The sequence below is a fragment of the Chiroxiphia lanceolata genome, chromosome 8 (assembly GCF_009829145.1).
Source record: "Chiroxiphia lanceolata isolate bChiLan1 chromosome 8, bChiLan1.pri, whole genome shotgun sequence".
Classification (NCBI taxonomy): domain Eukaryota; kingdom Metazoa; phylum Chordata; class Aves; order Passeriformes; family Pipridae; genus Chiroxiphia; species Chiroxiphia lanceolata.
Window position 1 is genome coordinate 27,892,475 of NC_045644.1, and position 24,684 is coordinate 27,917,158.

General features: G+C 40.4%; 1 protein-coding gene across 3 annotated transcripts in view; it reads left to right on the forward strand.

The window, feature by feature from the left end:
- The window catches only part of CHAT (choline O-acetyltransferase), a 33,051-nt gene extending 15,131 nt beyond the window's left edge, over nucleotides 1-17,920 (forward strand). For all 3 annotated transcript variants that reach the window (XM_032695290.1, XM_032695288.1, XM_032695289.1), the window contains exons 8-15: nucleotides 2,865-3,034; nucleotides 5,085-5,185; nucleotides 5,376-5,504; nucleotides 6,735-6,857; nucleotides 8,331-8,472; nucleotides 11,560-11,622; nucleotides 15,706-15,843; nucleotides 17,551-17,920. In XM_032695290.1, the coding sequence (XP_032551181.1) occupies nucleotides 2,865-3,034; nucleotides 5,085-5,185; nucleotides 5,376-5,504; nucleotides 6,735-6,857; nucleotides 8,331-8,472; nucleotides 11,560-11,622; nucleotides 15,706-15,843; nucleotides 17,551-17,820 (1,136 nt within the window). In that variant the 3' untranslated portion in view covers nucleotides 17,821-17,920. The remainder of the gene's footprint in view (nucleotides 1-2,864; nucleotides 3,035-5,084; nucleotides 5,186-5,375; nucleotides 5,505-6,734; nucleotides 6,858-8,330; nucleotides 8,473-11,559; nucleotides 11,623-15,705; nucleotides 15,844-17,550) is intronic.
- The last annotated feature ends 6,764 nt before the right edge of the window (nucleotides 17,921-24,684 follow it).

The following is a 24,684-nucleotide window of genomic DNA, read 5'->3' on the forward strand; positions in this document are numbered from 1 at the left end:
GCTGTTCTGTTTTGGGCAGGGCAAGAGAGGATGCTTTGAGATAGAGAAGACCTATACAGTCCTTTGCAGAGGCTGTGAAGAAGATGTATCCATGGGCCTGCACAGACCTGAAAAATAGATGATAGGTCTTCTAGGTGAGAAGGTTTCAAAGATATTGCAATAATCCCAGCCATCACTGATTTATAAACACACTCAGTATTGTAACTGTCTTCAGGATGCAGAACCAACTCACCCCTCCTAAGTAAAGGAGTGAATTCTTACTGCTATAAGGGCTGCAGTCCCATGCATACTATATCTGAATTTGATTCAGTACTGTATTTTCCTTTTTAAAACTAAAACCAAAAACCTCAACTAACCAACAGCTGAGTGGCCAATTCAATGCAACTGCGCATTAGAAAGGCAGAAGGACAAGAAAAGTCTTGCAGGGCCTTAGGCTTGTTCTCACACTTCTCTGTTTCAGCTCTTGTCATGGTTCATGAGTTCTTGTGCAATTTATTGCCTGCTTCACAGGATAATTTTTTCAGTGTTTGATCAGCTCTCTAGACATGTCTGTTTCCTTCTGTAAGGCCATCTTTCCCCTACTTTTCTGTTTCTAGCAGAGCTTAATTTTATTCACTTTAATACCTACACTCCAGATACCCTGAAGCCATATGTCAGATAAGGGCTTCGTATCTGTCAAAGATGTGTGGGTAGCAGCCGCAATGAAATATATATAAACCTATCAAATGGCGTAAAGCAGAATGCTGAGCAAGCTGGGAACGGTTTGTAAATCACTATCCAAGCAGTTTTTCCTTGAAGGTGCCTGTCTGCAAACACCAGAAGCTGATGTATACCAGGCAACTTCCATTCACAAGGATCTTTTCAGCCTTTGCATCAACATACCCAGACCATCAATGAAAAAAATTCCACAATTATGGACAGCCCTGCAGTGGGAGATACTGAAAGAGCTTTACAGTCAAGAGGACAGGGACGTCTTCTTCCTTATGAAGTATATGAACACTTTTGAAGACACTCCATACGGACACCGGTGTTTCACATGTAGAGTGATCATTGGCAGAAACCTCAACATGCCCCATCACATGAAATCTCCTGGCTCAAGTGTTTGTAGGAGCTGGCAGGCACTCCAGGTGCCTTCCCTAGGACTCTGCTTCTGTGGGCAAGGGAAGACAACAATCAGCACTCCACCAGGTCCCCACACAGCCTGCAAGGAGTCAGGCTGACCATCCCTGCCACTTGGTCCCATGGCTGCTAATGTTTCCTCACAGGAGCTGCCAAACAGCAATAGATAGTACCTTACCATAACCTGCAAAAGGCCACAGCTCCCCCTCTCCCTTCTCAGTCACTGCTACCACTTTGCTTCTCCTTCTCTTGACACCTTTTAAATTTCTTGCGTATTTGAGCTCTTTTCTACTACAAAGCATCTAGAGAATGAACCTGGATGATAACAAGCATCTGTTATTTTTCTAGCTCCTCTCTAACCTACGTTACTCCTTCTGGGAAGGTGCATTTTTTTCTTACTTTGAAAAATGCTGTTCTTTCAGAGGATCAATCTACTTTCCACATGTGCAAACCTTAAAAACATGCATATATTGAAATGGCTCCACGTATTTCAAATGCAAATGAGATTTGTTTAATTTTAAATATTTTTCCACTCTTTCAGCTGAAATCATCTCCTGAATTGAGCACAGACTTGTTGAACTCAGCATAGACTTGAAAGAAGTTTTGATCAATCTGAATTCATATCTCTAGTTAAGAACATCCTGAAACAAAAATCATTTACACCAAAATCTAGCAAAACCAGTAGATGAAAGCTGATCTGTTAAGAATGGAAGGAATTCTAAGCTGACATTTGAAAGCCTTTTTTTTCTTTGATCTTGTTAACAACCATTTAACAGCAATTAATAATGTTATATGCTTTTAAATAAAACAAGTTCTTGTTATATGTTCCACACTTTTATCCCTTCAATTAAGAACTGTATTAAGCGCTCACAATCAGAAATTTCCTATGCTTCAAACTGGTCCTCAGATGCAAACAAACACTTAAACTTCATAATATTTCTGAGTTAGATAAAGAATCGGAGAAAAAAAATCCACATAAATACACCACGAATAAGGAGGAACACACTGAGGACAAGGTAAAAATAGTCTCAGTAGTCCAACTCTATAAGCAAGGATAGGGAAAATAAACAGAAAGAGATCCAGAAAAAGCCCATTTTATTCAGCAGTACACTAGTGACAGGAAGGAAGTGGAATGTGGCAACCCATGGCTTTGGCAAAATCATGTTCAAAATCTAAACCTCACAACCTCATCCACAGATATTTTCCTCATGTGATGTAGGCAATATAACCTAATGACCAGGGACAGGAGAGAGTAGAGGGTTTTAATACAATAACACAAAAACAATATGAGCCCTGCTGTAGGATTTCAGTGGGAGAACAGCACAAAACCAGTACAAGCCCTGCTGTTCCAGAGCAGAATACTGCAGCAATAGCGTGAGCTCTGAAATTTTCTATTTTCCCCTGTCCTCTCTGTAACTGTTATATATAAAATAAGTAAGCATTGCTGGCTTTAAGAGTAAAATAGATCCATTTTGTAATATAATTACTTCAGGAAATGAAAGGCAGAGAAAGAAAGTGGATATTATTGAATCATATGAAAGATACACAGAGATATTACAAAAGTTAACACATGAATTAATGCCTTGGTATAAGGTTTCCTTGCACTGAGATGATCTGCTGTGGAGAGAGCTCTGCAAACACCAGCTCACTGCAGATCTCCAATGCTGTCCAAGGCAGCAGGGCTCCCCAGCCAGTCCTGCACTTAGAGGTAAGAGGATGTGAACATTTCCCTCTTTTATCCTCAGACTCTACTAACCGGGACTCTCTTGACATGATTGAACGGTGCATATGCCTGGTGTGCCTGGACAGCCCCAGTGGGGTGGAACTCAATGACACAAACATGGCATTGCAACTGCTGCACGGAGGAGGCTACCATAGAAACGGGGCCAATCGCTGGTATGACAAACCTATGCAGGTAAAAACCTTACAGGGCACCCTGATGTTACTTGCACTTAGCAAAGGACTCCCATTGCCTTGTGGTAGGGACCACTTAGAGTCAAGTGGGAGAAAGAGGGGAAGGGGATGTCAGCATCTGGCCAGGCAGGGTTGGTGTGAGCAAGGCTGTTCCTTGCAGGGCAGGGGAGGCAGACTGACTGCCTTGCTGGCAGAGTCAGGGCATTCTCCAACACAAATGCACTTCCACGTTTTCAGAAGCTGCCCTTTGCACTTGAGGGGGTAAGACAGATACACAGACGTAGGGGTAGGTAGACATCTGGTATAAAAATGAAAGCAGAATGCAATTTTATTACATTCAATCAAATGAAATAAAAATGCTGGCCTAGCATCCCAGAGCAAAAAAGAAAAGCATGATATTTTTCCTCTGTTTTCTCTTCTTACAAGTTTTCCTGACATCCTAGAAATAGTACAATTTAGCATGTGTTTAAGTCCTCACTTAACAGACTGTTTACTCATTTAATGACATCCTTGTTGAGACTTTCCTGGAAGTATTGACATCTCCAACCTTTTTCCCAGTCAGATTTTGATTGTCATATTTGAAAATGTCTCACTGTTATTTTCACACTTTGCAATAGACCCAGGGTGAAGCAATGTATTAATCTCCAACTGTCAACAATGTTGACACCTCATGAAAAATTGAAAAAAACCCTGACTGATACATGGCTTGGTAATGCTTGTTGCTCTTGCCATATCTAAGAACAGTAACATGAAAAGAGAAACCCCTAAAATAATTTCACTTCCACTGACTTACCCCAGTGAAAATACATTTCAGTAGGCATTCCTGATTTATGCCACTGCAAATGACATTATTAGCAGATTCCAGTGCTGAATTTTTGAAGAAGAAATCATTTGTCTTTAGTTAGAATCCTGTTATTTGCAGGGTCTCTTGTTGACATGCTTCAAGCAGATGAGAGTAAACAAGATTTCTTTTTGTTTACTATCATAAGGCAGCAGAAAGAAAATAAAATTGCATAGTATATGGGAGAGCTTCAAAGTCCAGATGTATTCAGGCCAGTAGTTTAAAAGTGAAGAGAAATTCTTAGGGAAATAAGATTCCATTTTCTTTCATGCATACACAGATTATGTAGGAAGCCATTCTCACAGTAGAACTTGTTCTTTTTCTCCATATTCTTCTTCATCTTTGCAGTAAGGCATCAGAAAAAGTTCAGGTGAACCTTTTGCATCATGCACACACACTCTGTGAAAACCTCATGGAAAGCAGGAAGGCAGGATGCATGTGCGTGATACAAATGCACAGAGTGAGCTGAGGGAGAGAAGTCCAGCCAAATATACTTCAAAAGAAGTGTGGGGGGAAATCCAGAAAAAGGACAGGAAACATGTGAGACAAGCTGCAGTATTGTCCTAGACATCTGCTTTTGTCTGAGATGCAGAAATAACCAACTGCATGGGTGTATCACAGAATCAGAGTGCAGCAGGTTGTCACCAGCTATGCCACATGTGTACACAATGAAATAAAGAAGGAAGACAAGTAAGAGGGAAATGAAGAAAGCACCTTGAATTAAAAAAAGCCTGAAACCAAGCTATGAGAAAGCTACCAAATAAGGATGAGCTTTAAATAAGGATGAGCTTTGTAATAAAATGGGACCTCATGGATTTCCCAGATCTAGACGTTGCATTGCTCCCAAATGTGGAAGGAGAACCCTGGCCTGTCTTTCTGTTGCTGGGTTTTCTGTACCATAAAGCACATGCTAAGTCAAATTTTCAGACTCCTACAGGAATTGCTAAAATTCACATTCTCACAGGTCTAAGTCCGAAATAGCAGCATGAAAGGGATTCAATGCAATGCCTTTCACAGGACAAGAAAATCTCCTGTGATAGGCCTCTAAGTCATCCACTGACCTATAAGGCAAGGAAGATCCTGATATGAGCAATAAGAAAACCACAGGAGAACAATAACATGTTTGTTAGTTAGTTTTCCATCATGAGTAATTTAGCCAGAACATGATTTATCCCCTGTATATCTTGCACCTGATCTTTTCCTTGTTTAGTTTGTGGTAGGAAGAGATGGAGTCTGCGGCACCGTGTGTGAACATTCCCCCTTCGATGGCATCGTGATGGTGCAGTGCACTGAATACTTGCTCAAGCACGTGTGAGTTCCCTTTCAGTACAGCTTTCGTACCCACTCCAGCCCCTGGGGAAGCCTCTGCCAGTGGAAAATTCCCCCTGATGCACTAAGACCCATAAAACTACTGGAAAGCAGTGATTCACCTGCTAAAAAGCAGTGTTTAACAGAGAGATTAATCCTGTGACTTAATGATTTCTGTCTCGCATACTAACAGGAAAGAAAATTCCAAGAAATTAGTCCGAGCTGATTCAGTGAGTGAGCTTCCTGCTCCACGGAGACTAAGATGGAAATGTTCCCCTGAAATTCAGACACATTTGGCATCATCAGCAGAAAAACTTCAAAGGTAGAACAGATGCTTCATTTTTCTCAACAGTGACTGCAAGCTGGGAACTACCCAGCACATTGTGTGCAGGCATGGGTTTCCTCCTAGAGGGCTTCCTGCCCTCCTGCTCCTCCTCATCTTCCCAACCTGGACATACCTAGCACTTCTTTGTGGGTTGGAGCTACTTCACTGTATTCAGGAATTGCATTTCCATTGTTTTCCCCCCCTGTAAATATTAGGAATGCTAAAATCCACTGGAAAAACAGTTTAGTCCTATTTTCACAGGATGCAAACAATGCAGGTCCTCTGTTTTTATGGACTTCCCTTATGGGTTTGAGCTGATTCAATCTGAAGCCAGTGCAACAGGGATACATAGAGGGGACAGCAGAATACAACTGGTTTGAATAAACAATTTGAATTCAAGAATGTAATTTGTTTGCATTCATATTGCTCCTACAAAGGCTAGTTCTTCTGACTGTGTTTCCACACTGTAAAAGGTTTACATGATCTTTGGGAGTGGAGATGGCAATAAGAATTTATTTCTTTTAATACTCAGGCCTGTGATCTCTCTGTAGAGAATTAACACAGTGTCTGCATGATCAGCTCTAAGTATATCCAGTGTGGTTGCACTAGACAAAACCTCAAAGTGGCTAGAAGCACACATAGGAATGGGAATATTCAGGATGCAGAGTAATTCCTTTTTGTTTTTAAATAAACGTAGTAGTCCTCTAAATTGGAACTTGCAATGAGCTCAAGGCCTTTCTCAGGTTTTAAATGCACCCATTTCTCACTCCAGTAAATCTCGGTAATTCACCAAGAACAAAGGAGGCCCTCACTTAGGCTTCAGGGGTGGAAACATTAGGGTCGTGGGGGGTTGTTTGTTTTTGTTTCTTTTTAAAAAAAGGTGTCTTACTCAAATGAACAGACTTGAGTGCCACAGCTCATGTTAAGGCTGCACAAAACAAGCCTGGTGTAGAACCTGTATGAATAAAAGTCACTGACTAGGAAAAAGTTACCAAGGCCAAGACTGTCTGCAGAGCAGGAGCCCACTCACCTCCAATTGGGTACAGGCAGGAAAAGATCTCTGGGTTTTATTTGCAAACAAAGATGGAACATGATTTTGTTTAGTGGTGAACAAGGTAGTGTTAGGTTAATGGCTGGACTCGATCTTAAGAGTTCTTTTCCAAGCTTAATGATTCTATAAGATTCTTGCATCTTCCCCTGGAGTAACTGCTTCTGCTTGTTTTCCAGGATGGTGGAAAATCTGGATTTTATTGCCTACAAGTTTGAGCACTATGGAAAGGAATTTATTAAGAAACAAAAGGTTAGCCCAGATGCCTACATTCAAGTAGCACTTCAGCTGGCATTCTACAGGTAAGGTTAATTCAGATCATTGGAACAAGGTGCACAAGGTAGTGTTTTTTTAAAAGAGAGTCCATTTTTAACTCAGCACTCAAAAAAATGCCTCCTTCATGGAAATGAGTGATCATGCCTAATGGCTGTTGGACAGGAAAGATAGAAATGGACACCTGGTTCTCAGACTACTCCTTTGCTTTGCTCCCTTTCCCTCTTCTTGCTTATCATTCCTGTGTCCCACACATGCCATTCTCAGCCAGTACCTTCCCCACAGCTGTCCCTGCCCTTGGCATAGAGAAGAGGGTGAGGGGATGTGGCAGGGAGTAGCGGGGTTGTCTGTAGCAGCAGCAGCTATAGGAGCCTAAGTCTCTGGGGCAGAAACACTCTCTTGCCACTGTGGGTGGCTTGGGAAGGATGTGGCAGTAACCCTGAGCTCACCACACACACACCTCCTGCACTGCAGGGTGAAAAGCATCCACAGGGGAGAATTCTACAGCAGTGTATCAGATCAGAGTTCCTCCACAGGACAGTAACTACTGCTGCCTCCTTCTTCACAGACATCCCAAGATTTGATAATATCCTCTGTTTTCCATGGTATTACCAAAGTCAAAAGCTCCTTTCTACATTGCCAGAACTCCAGACTAGAGATTGGTGGCATGGTTTCCTGCAGAACAGCCTATTACACAAATAATTCTGTACCGTGTCAAATTAAATCCTGACATGGTCTTTACCTGGCCAAAACTAGAGGTGCCCAACATGTTTCCTGTACTCCACTAAGATCTGTTAAACATGCATTTTTTGTATATATTCCATTATCCAACCTTCAAAAATTACCTAGTCCAAGATTTTTGTCTGGATTCCAGCCATGATATAAATCCCATGTTTGCAAAAAAAAAACCAAACTTAAGGACAGTTACAATCTGAGACCCTCTGCTTCAACTGAAAGACACACTAGGTCTCCTGAAGCAAGGAATTGTGGCTACATGCCTGGACCCAAATTAAACAACAGTCTTCACACTCTGCTCTAATTGCTATGTGGGTTTTCATTTCAGCTCACAAATGGTACCCTTTTCAGTTTTCTACTTTTCATTCACACTGAGTGTATTTTTTCTTATTTTAAATAAAACATATTTCAAGCCCATAAATAAATGATTAATTACACAATTATTTTATGATGCAGTACAAATAAAACATTCCTTGAGATATTTCAGTAAATTTTAGTTTTACTAGCCTTGTTTTTACACAGCAAGTCATTTTTTACTGGCAATGCATAACTAAAACATATGCAGCTGTATGTAGCTTCTCATATTAGAAGGGAGTGAGCATCTATCTTTTTTGTTTCTTATAGAATTCTATCAACATTAAGATGAATACTGTGCAAAACATAAAAGTGTGTCTGTAACAATAAAATGTACCAAGCCTATATTTCTCTTAGTCTTTGTGACTCCTTGAAAATAATTATTCTTTTCTTTTCTTACTTCATTCTTTCAGATGCCACAGGAGACTCGTCCCGACCTATGAAAGTGCTTCCCTACGCCGATTTGATGAGGGCCGAGTGGACAATATCAGGTCTTCTACCTCAGAAGCATTTGCTTTTGTAAAAGCAATGACTGATGACAAGACAGCTGTATCGGTATGTTGGTCTTCTTTGCCAAAACACTGAGTAAATAATGCATTCATGGTCCCTAGTCTCTCATTTTTTAACTGTTAACTGAGAACATAAAGGCATAGGGCAGGGTAGCAAGCCTCATAGGATTTTGCTTTTTGTACAAACCAACCATTAAGTTAAATATAAATACTCCCTTATTTTTATTTAAGCATCCAAAAGATTCAGAGCTGCCTAAACAGGACATTATAAGAAACAAAACATCTGATTTTAGATTTAGTACTGTCTTATGAATGTTCTGACATCACATCCAAATTCAATTCCCTGGAGAGATCTAGGCTGAACATGCAAAGTTCAGGATCATTATACTGCCACACCAGGGGAATTGCCTGGCAGGTCCTCTGCAGTAGTTAGCTCTGCTGCAGACTGCAATGTGTGATGTAATTCCCGTGCTTTGATTTCTAGATAAGGTGGATATGTCCTGGCTGATCTTTTTTGGTTTAGTTGTGTTTTTACAAAATAGAATTAGGTTTATAGGATTCTCAAGGGAGCTGAACCTGAATAATGAAAAACTTCATCAAGCTAATCAAACAACTCTCCAAGCTGTCCTGATATCATACTGCAAAAAGAAAAATTAAAATTTCCTTGCTTTGAGACGCCACCATCTGTTTCCAGAAGCATGAGTACTGTACAGAGTAGATGGGAATGCAAAGAGGTACAGCTGAGAGTATAGCTGCACAAACAGCATTGTGCACTGTCCCCCCATCATCCCTGGAGAGCCTCCCTCAATGTCTCTCTCTGTGCCGCTTCCACCCACTGCACTTCACTGCCGTACAGGGAATTTCCAGGTGGCTGTTTAGATGCAAAACGCTGCCACAATATAGGTTATTTTTCACAGTAAGCCCACTCCAGTGGCATCAGCCCACATGGCTGTTCTTTAGAATTCAGCATAGCATTGCTAGATTCATTGCTGGACTGTAGATTAAGTGTAAATTAATGAAATATTATAAACCAAGCTCTAATGTCCCAGAGGATGATGAAAATTTGCCCAGAGACGTGCTCTGGTCGTCCACTGTCTCTTCAGTCTCCTTAAGGTTACCGTGCCCAGAATTTAGCTCCTGATGAACAAGACTCATATTCCATGGTAAAATAATAACTCAAAAAACCCTGTAGTAATTCCCTGTGCTGAGTGGGTAATTCACAGCAGATTATGACCATGCTATTACACATAATAGTGACTACCTTACAGAGGACAAGAAGAGGCTGTTGTTATTTGCTATCAGTGTCCTGTCTGACAAGATGGTTCTTGATCATATTTCCTTAGAAGTTACTGCTATGCCCACCTTCCTCTCCACACGTGTGCTCAACACAGCCCCAGCCCCAACACACTTTGCAGCAGCCTGACTGCACTCCTGGGCGGAGCCAGCCTGCTCCTCACATGTTGTTTTAACAGATCCTCCTTGTTCCTTCCAATAGCCTCTTCCTTCTTTCCGTATTCCAACACTTGCTAACTTTTGCAGGTCTCCCAAAGCTTCAGCATTTCTCACGATTTCACCACCCAAATCTGAGGCTGCGCTCCCCTTTCACAGCACCCCAGCTTGTACTGCTTCATGCAAGCAAACCAAGGAATGCCATGCGTGCCTAGATTGAGCTCAGTCTCAGCCCCCATATCTTTCCACTGCACACCTTGGCAATAGCAAATAGGGAGAATAATGGTTTCATTCCCCCTGGAAAACCTGCCATCATAATGCAAACCAATCCACTGATAGTTTTCCTGGCTTCTTGTCCACTGAGAGATACAAGGGACATTTATACTGGTCTGGGATTGTTCTTTCAAACAGACATTTAACATCTTTGTTTTGATGTGAACATCATCATCTTTCAGTTCAAAACTATATCTATAATTATCACAGAAACATTAGAAACAAAATTAGTTTAATACAACCTTATTCCAAGGTGATTTTTTTAGACCTACAAATTACCTCCAAATGTTAAGGGGTTATTTCTATTTTTTGGACAAAGAGCTGCATCGCTTGCTTTAAGTAGCCTTGAGCTACCCAAAATATTTTTTTGTTAATAGCCATTAATTAAAATAATATTGAAAACCATTTTCCTTCTGATGCTAATAAAAATTATCCTCAAACCATAGCTTGAACAGTCACCAAAGATTTATTGAATCAGATTGATTCTTTAGCAGGAGAAATATCTCACGCATTTGACACTTGCTGTAAAAGCAGCAGCTACTGACACTAGAGAGATTGCTTGAATAGCTGTAAATTAATCAGATTTAAAGACTGCCTTTGGTAATTTAATCTGTACAAGGGAACTAAGTCCTAGCTCTAGCCCTGTGAAAAAATATCAGACTGTATTTTGAAGGTCCCTGATGGTGACCTTGACTTGCTTCTAAAATGAATTCTTTGTTCAAAAGATCATTCATCGTCCATAGGAGCTGAAGGTCTCCTGTTTATCTGGAGACCCAGACATTTCTGGCTGTTTCAGGGTCTCCCATAGTTGCAGTGTGGGACTTGATGTACAGCAGGGCAGCACTTCTTAGGATGGCTCCCTTAATATAAAAGGCTGCCATTTGACAGGAGTCAAAATTTACTAGCTTGTTATCTGAAATGCGAGGCATCTGTGGAGGGTAGAGCAGCCTTGGAAAATTCTAGATGCCCTTTCACACATGGAAGTAATTTTTCAACTGGCTAGTAAAATATCAATAATGGCTTTCATTAATATCACTGTCATTGTCTAGATAAACCATTCTGGAGAAGATACACTGCCTGTCTTTTCTGAAAACACTGAATTACACTAGACAATAATTTTCCTCATTTCAAATGGAGTGATTCAATTAGTAATAATCTACACCCCCAGAATCCATGGAAGGAGTCCACAAAAGGAACTACAAACCACCCCCAATAAACCTGTTCAACCCTTACACCGTTGCTGATCAGGACATTAATCCTATAGCTTTTCATTTATAATGAGTACTTACACCTGAGGCAGGAGCGAAAGACATTTGAGAGTGCTTGTGGTTTGGCTGTTGGTTAGTTGATGGAAGATGCTATTTCTTTGAGAATTTATTCAATAATACATATATTTTGATTACCTCAACAGGATGCTGAGAAGATGCAGAGATTTAAAGACGCAATTACAGCTCAGACTAATTACTCTATTCTGGTGAGTAAAACCTTCTGACTGTCGGAATAAGAACTACTTGGCTTTTTCAAGAAAAGTATGAAGATACAATCACTAACTATTTTAGCACTAGAAAAATGTAGGCATCTCCAAATAGGAAAGTATCTGCCATGTCATCCTTATGAACATTCCCAGTGGCCCAAATAGCCACATTCAACTACCCTCACCTTAAAAAATACTTCCTCAAAAGCAAGATAACAAAATTCTGCATCAGACATAAGTGGAAAGACCATGACTCTCTGGCATTAGCTCTCTTATCTAGCACTGTCATGGAATATGACACTCCATAACCAACCTACTCCCAGTGAATGTGCATCTGTGAAACACTTATGATTTATATCTGTGTCATTGTTAGGAGTCCCAGCCACAAACTGGGATTGCACTAACCTTGGTGTTCTGCAAATTAAAAATTGAAAACTGGCCTCCATCTTAAAGAGCTTGCAATCAAAATTTCATAAAGGAATTTTTTTTTTTTAACAAATACTGAAGGGTTTGGAAGGGAGAACAGTAGCCAGGTGAAAGAAATCTTTATTCTTCGTGCTCTGTGATCAACATGAAATGTTAGCCATGAAGACAGCCAAGCAAAGTGGCAGCGAGGTGTTCAATGGGGAATGACAAGCAGAAAGCCTTATCAGAGATGAGGAGTATGCAAGGCTTAAAGCAACCAACTTAACTGCTATGTAACATGCATGAAAAATAAAGTTCCAACTGCAAAATTCAAATCCCCCAAATTTACAGGTATTTAGACCCATGAACTATACCATTGCAGATAATCTGAAGACAGTTGTAACACATCAGGAACATTTTTTTCCCCCTAAAACTAACCATCGATGCATTTTCTTATATTTCTCTTCACTAGAGGAGAGAGGTCCCTATCTGGGATCTGATCCTGAGATGGACTGGTATTCTGGAAAGTGTATTCAGGTATTCCAAAGTGCCATTTCTAATAAAGATCATTAACAATGAGGGAATGATTATAGTAAGTTCTGTTTTGAAGACCTGAATGCAGTGTCTAATTAAAGGAAGAGATGTTCTCCAGTGAAGAAATCAGTTTAGTATCAAATACAACTCATTTTCTCTTGATTAAAAATGAGACAATTCAGCCTGAGTAATGCTGTACATCCCACTGTGCCAAGACAAAGCACAGACTTATTCTATAAACAACTTAGTCATACTACTCATGAAATTAATAAATGTTAATAACCAGCTATGATAAGTGAATTTGCTACCTATGGTTTCGCCTTAGACCATTGCCTCATAAGCCCACATTGTTGAATACTGTTTAGACATTCATAATATGCAAGAAATCATTCACTTTCAGAGGTGGTTTCAAAGGTAAACTCAGAGCATTGGAGAAGCAAAGTGTTGCTTTCAGGCAGGAACTGTGCCTAAAACTGTGAAACAAAAGAAGCAGGGAAGAAAAACAATACTGTGTTCCAAGCCTTGTGCTGAAAACCCACATCTTAGAAACTGATACTCTGTGTAATCCGTACAGTGAAGGGAAGTCTCACTTCAGGGCAACTGTCTCACCTGAACCATCTCAGGGTAACTTCACAGTGAGCACAACATACTCTAGGTCTACTAGGCCACAACCAGTGGAATTTCTGTACATCTTTTCAAAAGGAAAAAAAAAAGAAAAACAAAACAAAACAAACAAACAGAAACACAAACAAAAAAAAAATCTCCCCTCCAAGCTCTAAGTCATTTGAGATCCAGAAACTGTTATAAAATTCAGCCTCTGGTGCAGCTCAGGGGAAAATTTTAAAACTGCCATTGGAAAAATAATTTATCTTTAAATTTATAAATGCTCTCCAGGTATTTCTACTCACCAAGCTTCCCCTTCTTTCTCAGAATAGCAGAATGTAATTGTTGTGCCTTTAAACTGTGGGTAAGACTTAGATGGTCTGACTAAATTGTGTGTAACAGACTGAAATGTAATAGCTCCTAAGAAAAACAACAAAAAAAATCTACTTCATAAAACAAAAAGCAATTTACTGATTTTATTTCCCCTTGTTAAGGCTTACTAGTTGCATTGCTATCTTAAATGTGGAGCTCTAAAATTCAATTTAGCACAGTTTTTTCCTATGCGTTGACTCACAGTTTATTTCGTTAGCCTGTCTCGGCCTCTCTTCAGACATGACATTGATCTATGCTGCAAAAATGTCATTGCTAACAGCCTTATAAATCTTGTGTGATAGCAAAATATTTCCTTTGATTATCAAGTTGGTTTCCCTGTATGGGAAAAAGAACATAAGCCCAGCCCTGATGTATGCCACCTTCCTGCAAGCATCCTCGCTCTGTCTGGGCTGATGAACAAATAGCCCCCTTTCCAACGGGTGCTAGTCCTTAATAAGCCAAATAAGACTATGCACTCCCAACCCCCTGCTTCAGGCACTTACCAGTGGTTAAAGCTATTCTCCTTGTAAGAGGAAAAGCAAACTTGTGCTTTTCTTTTTTTTTTTTTTTTTTGTTTCAATCCTTAAGAGGAAAACCAAGCTTGTGCTCTCTTTTAAATCCTGCCTTTTCTCAGGCTGCTTGTTTCCCTTGTTACAAGAGGCCTGTGCCACAGGGATATCAGTTCTGCTCTCAGTGTAGTACAATCTCCCTGGTTCAGCATTCTCTTCCTATATGACTTCTGCCTGGATCAGGGATGAGCTACAGTTCAGTCCACAAAATCAGTGCTTTCACCAGCAAGAACAAACCTGGACTGAAGGATTTTAAACACAGATATTATCTGAGGCAATTCCTACCTGGCTGGAACAAATTTTGATTTGGTTTCCTAAGAAAACAAAACTCTGTAACTATCCTGTCTGCCAATCTCCAGTGCTCATTTTTGATCCCGTTAGCCATCTTCAATCACATTTGCTAGCAAGGCAAAGATCCTAAAGCGAATAAATCCCTTAAGTCTAGAGCATTAGGGAGCTGGGCAGAGCAGAGACCCAAGCACGGCCAGCTGATGGCAGAAAACTTCAGTGGAGGCTCAGCAGCAGTTCTTGTACCTGGCCAGCCAGCCACCAATGTGCCACTGTGGCCAACATTCAGCCCCCACACGTGCTTCCTATCACTTTGCCTGAGCTCCTCAGACAGGAGAGGGAATTGGGGACATTCAAGAGCAGGGTCGGGGGGCAAGCATGGCTGGTTCTGCGTTGGGGATCATGGTGAGCAGAGACAGGGGCGAGCAGGACAGTGAGTGGGGACTGCTGAGAGCCTCTTGCTTGTCAAGAACTTTATTCTCCTTTGTTAAACCCTGTTTAATTTAATCCTAGACTCCTGGTACCCCAACTATGGTACCATCCAACTATGCTGTCCTACACTTTCTGTTTCCAATTGCCTCACTGGAGTGAGGGCTAAAGTAATGAGATATTCCAGCTCTGCAATGAAGCCAACACAGGGAGTGGGGGGAAGAAATTGGATATTTTGGCAGTGAATCAAATAGCAATGGCATTCTATATCCCCAACCCCAGTCTTCTCAAGCAGTGGGATATGCTAGTGGATCTGGGAAGGATCACTGGCAAATCTATCTGTTATTCTGTGAGCACTGCTATATTTGTTGTGGACACCTACCAGGTCTTTGGATCTAGATTCTATGGAATGACACATGCTTTAACTGCCAGAGTGAGATGCAGGTACCAAGGCAATGAAAGCTTAATTTGTTCCAATTTGGAGGTGTTTTAGAGCCTTCTATCTTAAAATATAACCCTAATGATGCACAGAAAATTCCAAAACATGCTCAGAAACTTCTGGTGTCCCATATGCTCCCCTCAGCACCCTTGGAAGCCCAGCCCATGATATTCAGCTCTGAGAGATGATAAACACCCAGGTAACATCAGGACATAGTACATCCCAAGACCGTTTCCTTTCTAATTTTTACATCTTCAGAGCACCACATGAATTTCTAGTTACTGATCCTCTGCAAAGTACATACTCGGAGTAATATCTGAACATTACAGGCTTTAAGTCACTCTAACCAAGTTCATCAACTCTGACCAGAAAACTAGGCAGTGACACTTCAGAAGATGCCTCCAAACTCAGTTAAATGCTGGTGTCTTATCACCCTGTACACAGGCTATTACTGGAATGGCAATAGACAATCACCTGCTGGGGCTCAGAGAGGTGGCACGGGAACACTTCAAGGAACTGCCAGAGATATTTACAGATGAGACATACTTGACAAGCAATCGATTCATCCTCTCAACCAGCCAGGTGAGTTTCTCCTGTTCACTGGTCTTGCTAAGCAAAGGCTAATTCATTTGTGTTCTGCCAGACCTTGTGGCTCACCATGAAAACAATGTAAAAAAGTAAAACAAACAAAAGTGGTGTCATTGAGAACCATCAAGAAGTCTGCAAATTGCTCCGCATTTTTAGTCCAGTTTTAGTCCATCAGCACACTAAATCAGCAACATCAGCACAGTAAATACTGAATGAAGTTATCACCTGATTTGCAACATTCCAGAGCCCTTCCCGGAAATTCTGGAAATGCACACAACCAAACTCAGTAAAATTCACATAAGGGCTCAGAGTTCCCTGAGTTTCCATATTACTTATGTTCCCATTCCCTTTCTTCTCCTCCTTCCCCCAAGTTCACAGCTCTAGTGGGAAGCAACAGTACAGCCACAAGCCAGACGGGCTGCCACTCTCAGAAACAAAAAGCTGAGAGCCATGAGGACATTTTATTCTTAAAAGTAGCTGTGTTTGAAATCTGAGAGCCTTCAGTTATTCACTGTAAGACTGCAACCCATGCAGACTTGCAACTTAGATTTACAGACATTTCAGACATGTAGATATTTATGGATTTACAGTTATTTGCACATTCAAAGATACTCTAAGAGTCAACACTTCCTACATTTAATGTTCTGAATAAGGAAACATCCTTATGGCATACAGCCTAAAAATTAAGTGTTTCATTGCATGTAGTAGTAGTCCTAATGAAAGAAGGAATCTATATATGAATTCATTAACTGAAACACTAACCCAACTGCACGGACTGGAATTATGCAACAAAAGAGAGTTATAATATCATGCTACAGCATAAAACCTTAATAAGTAATTTGATCTTGGCATAATGTTTGTAGGCTTTCAGACATGAGTGAATGTAACCAACACGCTACTACATAAATTCTCTGAGAAACTATCCATGAGCAAAGAGTGCTTCTGAATAGCTTTATGGCCTTCGGCTGTTGCACAGCAAATTTATCTGACAATTCTATGGCTCTATTAGCAGGACTAATGGCTTGTTCTACACCATTAAAAAGCCAAATGTCGTTTGTGAAGGCTCATGTACACAAAGTCTGAAACATATAGATTTCTAACACATCTTTTATTTTCTGCAGTAGAAAGTGTTTCGCTGCCTTATTATGCCATGATTAAACTGTAGTGTGATAGAATTAGAGCACCTAGATGCATTAAAATGTTTTTATACATCATCCCAATTATAAACTATTATTAGAAATGGACAATACTAATATCTATAATTTAATGCAGTCTTTGCATTACAAGTTTAACATAACCTTAGGATAACCTTAAGAAATTAAAAACCTTAGACAAGTTTTAGGTACCATGATTTTATGTATGAGAATTACATAAATCTCCTATCTGTAACAAACCTTATAGCTTTTTAATATCTATATAAATTGAGCAAAGAAATGCAGTCTAGCTACTTCAAATGTTACCAGTTTTTCAATGATAGCAAATAAACAGAGCAACCAAATTCTATAACGAGATCAGCTTTTACCTGCCAAGGTAAATCAGCTCCAGGTCTGGACTTCTGAAGCCAGTGATACTCCACAAGGGGGGATTCACCACATTACCAGCATTTGTAGCATTTGTTTATCTTTCTCCTCATTCCTAACCAGCTGATTTCAGGTCTCCTGATTAATCAGAGATCACTCCTTCCCTTCTCCCTGCAACCAGGTTCCAACTACTATGGAAATGTTCTGCTGCTATGGGCCTGTGGTGCCCAATGGATATGGGGCATGTTATAACCCTCAGCCAGAGCATATATTATTCTGCATCTCAAGCTTTAAAGAATGCAAAGAAACCTCCTCAGTCACGTTTGCAAAAGCTGTGGAAGAAAGTCTCCTAGCAATGAGAGATCTGTGCAACAAATGCAATTCTGCTGTGGCAAAGCCACCTGCTAAACAAGATGCAGCCACACATCTGCAGAGTGCCAGCAAACACTAAGAGGATGTGGGAATTATTCTCCTGATCCACCTTATGAAGAAACATGACATAGTTGTTCAAAGGCAAGATCATACTAGTAATAGAACAGTGTAAAACCAAAGTGTCATTTGTTTCTCATTGTTGCCAATATTTACAACTCTGTGTACTAAATTTACCATTTCTTGCTTAGGAGTCAGCAAAAAAAGGTTTGGTCTCCCTGGCTGAAATGAAGGAGGAAGTAATACAAGTACGTGTTGTACTACCATTTCTAACCATAATTAACTTGTGCCATATTATCACCTTAAAAATTGAGTAAGTTTGTATATGACATGAATTAAATACTAAGGCACACCAATTAATTAATATCCCCTTGCAAGTAGTTCTAAAATAGTCACATCTATTCCTGCAAGATTTGCATGTGAAGAAAAAAAAAAGAAATTTCCCCTATTGGGAATTTTGAGAGTAGCACTGTAAATAATACACTGATGCCATTATATCTTGAACGTTTGCATGAAGAATATTTAATACCACCAGTCTATTAACTATATTAGAAAAATCGATTGTTTTTAAGAGTGGCCACTGTGCATTTCCACAGAGATTAAAAAGATAACACTAGTGTTTACATGTTACCCCAATTCAAAAATGCTGCAGAAATAATTTAGCCTTTATTCTGGTTTGCACTGGCCTCAAGCACAGTCCTATTCTGAAAGTAGCATACTGGAGACATGATCCATCACAGAGAACTGGGAGAATTTTGTCCATAATGAATTGACTTAATTATTTCTATCAGTGAGCAAAATCCAGTCTGACAGAGCAGCAAAGCATAAGTACCATTCAATCCTACTTAAGACCTTTTCTGTTTGCATGGGAATCAATTTAGTCACTGTGACTAGCAGGAGAGTATATGCAACCAAATAAAATCAAAGAGCAATAACTAGAATGAAGAGGCAAATTTGCAATATAAGGAAGTCTTCAAGCTGGAGCTATAAATACCAGTTTAAGAGTATTAGTACTCATATCATCTTTGCATCATCCCATGTGAAGAGATTTATAGTTTATATTTTTAATAGCATAACTAGGGTATCATATCCTGCAATATACAGTAAATTCAATCAGGAAAATAATAGAGTATCTAGTAATTCCCATATTATGTGAGCGTTATCCTGAGGGTTTTCTCATTATCTCTTTCATTCCCTACAAATCCATCTAAGGACTGATATTTTCAGTCACTTTCTCTCAAGCCAAAATCTGTTGCCTTACTTAGAAGTATTCAGTCATCATTGTTAGAATACACCTTACTCACTGACTAAAGACACTTACCTACCAACTCCAGCGCAGATCCCTTGCCACACAAGCTGGAACCCACTCTGAGGCCTGGCCAGGGATTGCTTACTTGCCTGGGGAGAGGTGGAGATACTTCTTTTTCTTTTGTAGGCTGAACTAATCCCATGCTTAAGCACTCTCAAGCCTAAAAGCAGAAGAAGAGATTTATTACAATAAACTAGAGATGCAGACATATTTCTGTTTAAGAACTGTAGATACACACTCAGTAGATTCTATATGTCTGTGTCTATTTTACTGCCTCTTTGGAGTTGCCTGCATGCAATTAAGCAGTCTGCTAGATAAAGGATATCCATAACCCCATAAGTAAAGCACAGTGGGCCTGATAATCAATTGGAGAAAAGTCAGCTATGTTGGAGTAAATCAGCTATGATGACTTACAGACATTAAGAGCTGGGCTCATTTTTTTAAAGTTATTACGTTTCACTTAAAAATATGATTCATTACTTCATAAGCTTTGGTTCAAATCAAAGATAAAAATCTATTTTTAGATTATATAAATAATATTATGGCATAAAATCTTCCCCAAAGTTATCATAGAATGGTTTAGGTTGGAAGGGACCTTAAAGATCATCTTGTTCTCGCTTCCCTGCCATTAGACCAGGTTGCTCAGAGCCCCATCCAGCCTGGCCTTGAACACTTCCAGGGATGAGGCATCCACAACTTCTCTGGGCAATCTGTTCCAGGGCCTTACCACCTTCACATTAAAGAGTGTCTTCCTAATATCTAATCTACTCTAATCTAAAAGTTAGGATGTAAAAATAAATAAATAAAAATCAAGAAAACTGCTAGTCAAACCAAATGTTCACTTAAAGAATACACTGTTCAAAATATAACTTTTAATTGTTCCTATACTATAATTATGAACATTTCTTTAGAACATTCTCAGTAATTTTTCTTTGTCACATTTCACTACAAAGGCATTCTGCATTTTTAACCTAAATGTAGCACTACATCTTTTCATAGAATTTTATGCTTAAAATTACAATATTTGAAGTGTATAACAATATTGTAAATATTTATTTGATAATTTATTCATTTTCTTCTAATTAAATATATAATTTTATTTTGTATTCCTACTTATATAGGTACTGATAGTTGTTTGTAAGTATTACCTGTTTCTTATTTTACTTTTTTGCCTGGAATTTTAACAGTAGCTTAGACACTGTACTCAACACAGTCACTGTGAGAATTCAGGCTGCAACTACACCCACACATGAAACCTTATTCCAGTTTATCATTAAGAGCCCCTTGTCTACAGCTGCCATAACAGGTGTTTTAGATTCTCCAACTCTGCAAAATACTGACACCATATTTTTATTTGAGGTCCAGTGACCACCCGTCCTTCCCATTTATTTAGCTAATCATTCCAGACTTGTATCTTAGTGATCTGGTTTTAGTATTCAGCCTGAATATCTGAAAGGAGCAGCTTTGATGAACTCAGTCCCTCCAGAGGAAGCCATTTGTGCACAGGCTTTACTTTAGCCACTACCCCTGCTAAAAGCACTACCTGCAAAGTACCTGACTTCGTGCAAGAACCCTTAGACTCAGTCCAGGTCTGTTTAAATTGGAGAGTCCTGGTTAAATTACAGATGGATAAAATTCACAGGGCATCACAAACTTCTCTGTTTGACAGCAGGAGCTTCCTAAGGGACTGTGCTGCTTCTCAGTTAACAGAACCCCCTACACCTGTGTGGGATGATCTCATACTGCAGCTGCATCTGTTAAGGATTTCAGGAAATAAGTAGCTTTTTTACGTTCTTATTTAAAATTATTTGTATTATACAAATGAAGTTACTTTCTGAAGTTTAAAAATACACACTTCTATGCACTTATGGAAATCAAATGTGAAGCTTTTAAAATGTTTCTAACCAGAAAACTGTGGAATAGATTGTTCAGTATAAAAAGGGAGAAAATTTTGATTGACAGACCAAGTGTAATTACATTAACGTAACAAGTGGCAATGATTTAATGAGCCTCGTGGTGGGACCCGGGACACACAGCCCCCCTGCAAGAGAACTTGGAGAAGGTAATTGTTTTGCTCTCTCCGTGGGCGTACACCACCGTTCACGCAGTGCTGGGATGTAGGAAATTAAAAAGCCAATTTTTTTCGTGAAATTTTGTATTCACAGCGAGCAAAAGTAAAAGCAGTTTGAGTTCAAAACAGGGGTATTTCAAGGGTGTAAAAGGCCGACCTCGCTCCTTTGACAGGAGTGCTGCCAGAGCCTCTGTGCCACGTGTAACTTGGCAGGACGTGGCTGTGACAACACAGCGTATGAGTTGCAGACGACATAGAAATATTTTAGTGATACTTTTATTTTTATAAAAAAAGTATAGATTTATGACAAATGTAAATGTGTGTTTATAGCACATGTTGTTCCTGTTACGTTCTGTCTCTATCGAAATATATTTATCTGTCTATATCGCTATATACGCGCCGAAGCGTACGCTGGTAACACGAGTTCAGCTCGTTCGCAGACGGAGCTCCGCACCGCAAATAAAAGCCACTAGATGAAAGACCTTTGTCGCCTTTTTCTGCCGGGCAGCCCTGGAGCCCCCAAGCCCCCCTGGCCCCGACACAGGGACCCTCAGGGGCGGGGGAGCCTCTGGGACCGCACCCACGACGGCTCCCGGCGGATCCCAGCGGCTCCGTGCCGCTCCCTCGCGTCCTGGCACCGGTCACCAGCTTCCATGTAGCCGTGCCGTAGGGAAGGGTCTCGTATCGCACGGCTAGCAGGCTGCGAAGGGGGCTCTGGCAATTGTGTCAGAGCGAGAGGAGGAAAGAGCTGCTCCTCAAACACGCCTCAGGAAGCACAAACACCTCCATCTTTTGTGTTTGCTAAAATAAGCTCCCATTACAGTGTGTATATATTTTTCTTTTCCAGTTGCACAAACTCATTAAAAACGCAGTCTGAAATAAACTCGTAAACCAAAGATGAAAACGTTTAACCCCCAAATTTAGCCACAAAGCAAAGTACTTGAGAGTAAAAAGTAACATTTGTTGCTTACAACTCAGCTATTATTTGCAGCAACCAACACAACGCAGGCAGCAGGTGCCCCCAGGGTCGGAGCAGCTGTGCCACGTTTTGGAGCTCCGGCATCGCCAGGTGAGCTCCGCCGTCGGAGCGGGACCGAGCCGGCTGTGCTGCTCCGGGCACTGCTGCAGGCTGTGGGGCGGCTCCACGGCAGCTCCAGCAGAAGAGCAGCGCCTCGGGGCATCGCTGAGCTAGCGAGCGCTGCAGAACTTTGCTATCCGTACCTCAGGTTGCAGCGATGCATCACCCACAGAGGAGGGTTGTAGCTCTTTTTTTCCTAATTCACCTCACTGAGTACTGGTGTGGTCTATTTCCTGTTTATTAGGGAACGAGCAACACTTTTCCTCTGTTGCTTTCCAGTCGTAAGAGGACACATAATAAAAATTTCTGCCTACCAAAACGAATCTAAGGTTACTAGACAAGTCAAATTGCGTGTGTGTGATCTCAGGTATTCAAATAAGTAAAATTTTGTGATTATAAAGGCTTTAGATCACACAGAGGCACCAAAAAAAAAAATATATATATATACACACACACACACACACTCAGTATCAGATAAAGCACTATTTGCTTGACACTGGAAACTTGAGAGCATGAGTTCATGCAATGTATGCACCAGTGGCAACTCATTCCAGTTCTCTCGCTGGGTTTGGTAGATCATTGCAATGTACCTGACACGGACTGAGAGAGACCAGGCCCTAACCTGGGGAAACTGATAGGGTGGGCTTTTTAATTTAGAGCCCACAGTATAGAGATGTCACCTCTCTCATCCATTTTATAAGTTAATTGTCAGAGATTGCCGTTATAGCTTCCTAGAAAGCAGCAAGAGCTGTCTGATGAAGATGGCAAAAGAGCAGCAGAAGATGAGAGCATGCTGCTTAGTGAAACAAACTCTTTTCTCAGCCACTTTCCCTACTTTTTCAGTAAGCTGAATTAAAGTACTGCAAACAGCTGTCAAAGGTGAAGGCAGTTAGGTTAAATGTTTGAGGAATGCTGACCCTTGCAAGTCATACAGCTATAGTGGAACTGGGATACAGAAAGCAGTGCTTCCACCTGCCAAAATAACTGTGTTGGTCAGCACAGCCTTAACACAGAGCTGATAGAAACCTGGAAAGGTGAGACCCCAAATGTTTGACTATACAAGAATCTGCTTCTGCCTTGTAAAACAAGTCAATAGAAAGGAATGAATTAAAACAAATTTAAATCTATGGGGGCCCAGTATGTGGTCTTTCTGTGTTGCTGGAACTGCATTAACAGCCAGTTCTCTTATTTCCCCAGTTCTGATTAATTTACAACATTATACAATGTACCATAATAAATCTAAATAGCACCTAATTCATCAAAAAAAAAAAGTATGTGGGTCAAGAGATGATTTTGTCTGTTCTGGTTTGATTCTCAGCTTCACAAGAATCTCAAGTCTTTAAGGTCCCAAGGAATTACACTTTCAGTAGAAGCAAAATGAATTATGCGTCAATGAACAATTAGGTTATCAAGGTTGTTCACTTAATGTTCCAGCTGTTCTATAATACCATCTTAATGCTTATTGGAGATTTCTTTTGTATTTAGTCTCCTTCCATGGTACTTACAAATAAATATATTGTGTTTCTTACAGCTGCTGTGCCAGTTAATAGCAAATGCAAGTACAAAATTAATTTCTTGCCTTTTACCACTAGAACTAGAAATGACAGAGGGTGGAGGCTTCATTCAAAGGAGATCAATTAATGTAATAATAGTGAAGCCAGAGATTAAAGCTGACAGGCTTTGTGGGGAGCACTTAACTACAGTTTTTGCTCCTTGCCCTCATAAGTGCTAAAACTTAGACACAGAGTTCACAGGAAACCAAGCAAATACAGTACTGGCCACTACTTCTTTGTGTTTTTCCAACTGTCCTGCAGGCAGATGGACATCAGCTTATTCTGGAAGATACCAGGCTGGAACACTGTAGAGCTGATGGTCAATGGGGAGATTGTGTTTTATTGCAATACCAGTGGCCTGGATTTTGATAACTCCAGAGTTTCATTTATTACAGTCTCTCCAAAAGCACTTGCATTTTGAAATGAGTGCTTCCTAAGGCATAAACAGTCCAGGTTCCATCAACATTAACACTTTTAAGCTCTGCACTGCTTTATATTTGAGGCAGCTTGAAGGGCACAGTCAGTAACAGGGGATGGCTTGGGAGTTAGGGCCATGCTTGGGAGAGCACCATTCAGGGCCATCCTGCATGCACCAGCACACAACTGCAAGAAAAACTGCTGGGTTTTGGTCCACAGAGGTATCAGGGCTTCCTTCTGCCTTCAAAATAGCAATTTTTTTTTTTCTTGAGCCCTAAGTTTCTTTGTGTGGGTTTTTGGTTGGTTGATGGTTGGGGTTTTTTGTCTTCCCTTCTCCCTAGCAAAACATAGATAATACCATTTCACTGCCTAGCAGAGAGTAATTTTGTTATCATTTTTTTTGCGGCAGGCAAGACAAGGAGTTCAGGGCTTACGTTTTTCATTTCCTGGGCAAAAGG